Source organism: Pavona decussata, unplaced genomic scaffold (assembly GCF_977016875.1).
Source record: "Pavona decussata unplaced genomic scaffold, jaPavDecu1.1 SCAFFOLD_46, whole genome shotgun sequence".
Lineage (NCBI taxonomy): Eukaryota > Metazoa > Cnidaria > Anthozoa > Scleractinia > Agariciidae > Pavona > Pavona decussata.
Window position 1 is genome coordinate 1,140,001 of NW_028145468.1, and position 1,813 is coordinate 1,141,813.

Below are 1,813 nucleotides of genomic sequence, written 5' to 3' on the forward strand. Positions count from 1 at the left end.
AGAAGTGGAGCATTTGTCGTTACACATTTGTCGTATCTTTGATACCGGGCCTTATTCTGTGCTCCGTGTCTTTAATGACATTGACTGCAATAAGCGTGGACAGACTTCTCGCCCTGTTGTTAGGACTCAGATACAGACACGTTGTAACTTTGAAGCGAACATATGCGGTTATAATTGTGCTTTGGGTTGTCGCTATTGTTGGTACCTTATTGTCCGTTTGGAATAACGTTATATTGTCGTCTGGTATTTATTCAGGTACCTCTTTGTGCCTAGTAACTTCAACTTACTGTTACGTGAAGATTTTCCTCACACTGCGTCATCGTCAACGTCGAGTACAAATTGTTCAAAGACACCCGAGCCAGACAATTCCAGTGAACACTGCAGCGCGTTATAGAAAGACAGTGTTTAGTACACTGTGGATACAGTTAACATTACTTGTTTGTTATCTTCCGTATGGTGTAGTGGCGCCCGCGACTGTCGCGAATCATGGTGCACCGACCCCAGCTATTTATCTCGCAAAGCAAATCACGTCAACTTTAGTTTATCTCAACTCATCTCTAAACCCGATTCTTTACTGTTGGAAAATCAGAGAAGTGAGAAAAGCGGTGAGGGAGACAATCAGACAAATATTTTGTTCAAGGAACTAGGCTTTTCACCCAAAATGAAATTTCGAGGTTGCGTATTACAAGTCTAATTTCGGTGTGCATGCCGGAGTATTAATTGAACCATGCAAATATATCTATATTAAAGTAAAATAGAATAGAGACCAATAATAGGTAGCTGTTCATTCGATAAAAAAAGGTCTAAGTGAAAACTAATAATGATATTCCCTAGCAAATGTATTTGTGTACATAAGTCCGCAGATATTAAAATCTAGCCAGAAATAAACAGGCTAAATAAGCTAGCTAGTTTTTACCAAGAGTTTAATATCCTAAGCAACCCCTAAAGTACATTGTCTGACAATTTGCCGCCAAGTTAAGGTTGACAAGAGGGATAAGAACTTTCTAATTTTTTTTATTTGCCTAGTGATTACCACATTATTTAGCAAGTGAGATTCGATACGAATATCACTTAAAGAAGTATAGAACGATTAAACCAATCAGAATGGTGAAAGTTAAATAGAGTCTAACTAACGAAATGCCTGCTTCTTTTAAACAGTCAGTTCACACAGCTACTTAGTTTGCGCCGTGGCACACGTTGGCACACGGTACAGACCACAGCAGGTGACCAATTGAATTCTTAGCACTTCCATCTTTTTTTGTGTGTTCACTGTGTATTAATTTACAGTAAAAACATACAGAGAGAAAAGGCGAGAAGAATTTATTAAACGAGAACGTAAATTATCCTTCAATTATTCCAACTGGGGCTGTAAGGCAAAAACGTCTCAGGGTCTGATTCAGCCATATAAATATATTTTTACGGTAGCCTATTAGAAAAGTTCACTGTGCGAAACTTGGATGAGTTAGGTATTAGTAGTTTTTCATTTCAGTATTTATTCCTCTTTTACTTTATTCGCCGCAAGACGTTGGCTTGTGGCCCCTCTATCCTCGCTGAAGTGATCACCAATAACTACCAATGTCCCCTGTGGCGCAATTTGTCTTTGACGTGCTTTCCCTGTCGCCTTCTTGGCTAGAGTATTTAGCTTGGGGCTGTAATCAGCTATAATCAGCGTGTGAGTGCCCGTTGAGAACAGGAAGTATATACGGTCAGCTAATATGCCTTTCGTCTTGAACATTTTGTTGTCCATTGTTGCATTTCTGGGGAATACTCTGATCCTAGTCGCCCTTCACAAGGTGTTTTTGCTACACTCGCC

General features: G+C 39.6%; 1 protein-coding gene across 1 annotated transcript in view; it reads left to right on the top strand.

Annotated features, from left to right (window-relative positions):
• LOC146482366 (histamine H2 receptor-like) overlaps window positions 1-647 on the top strand; it is a 1,009-nt gene extending 362 nt beyond the window's left edge. Inside the window, exon 1 of the mRNA XM_085107113.1 lies at window positions 1-647. This exon is cut by the window's left edge and continues 362 nt beyond it. Within this exon, the coding sequence (XP_084963239.1) occupies window positions 1-647 (647 nt within the window).
• The last annotated feature ends 1,166 nt before the right edge of the window (window positions 648-1,813 follow it).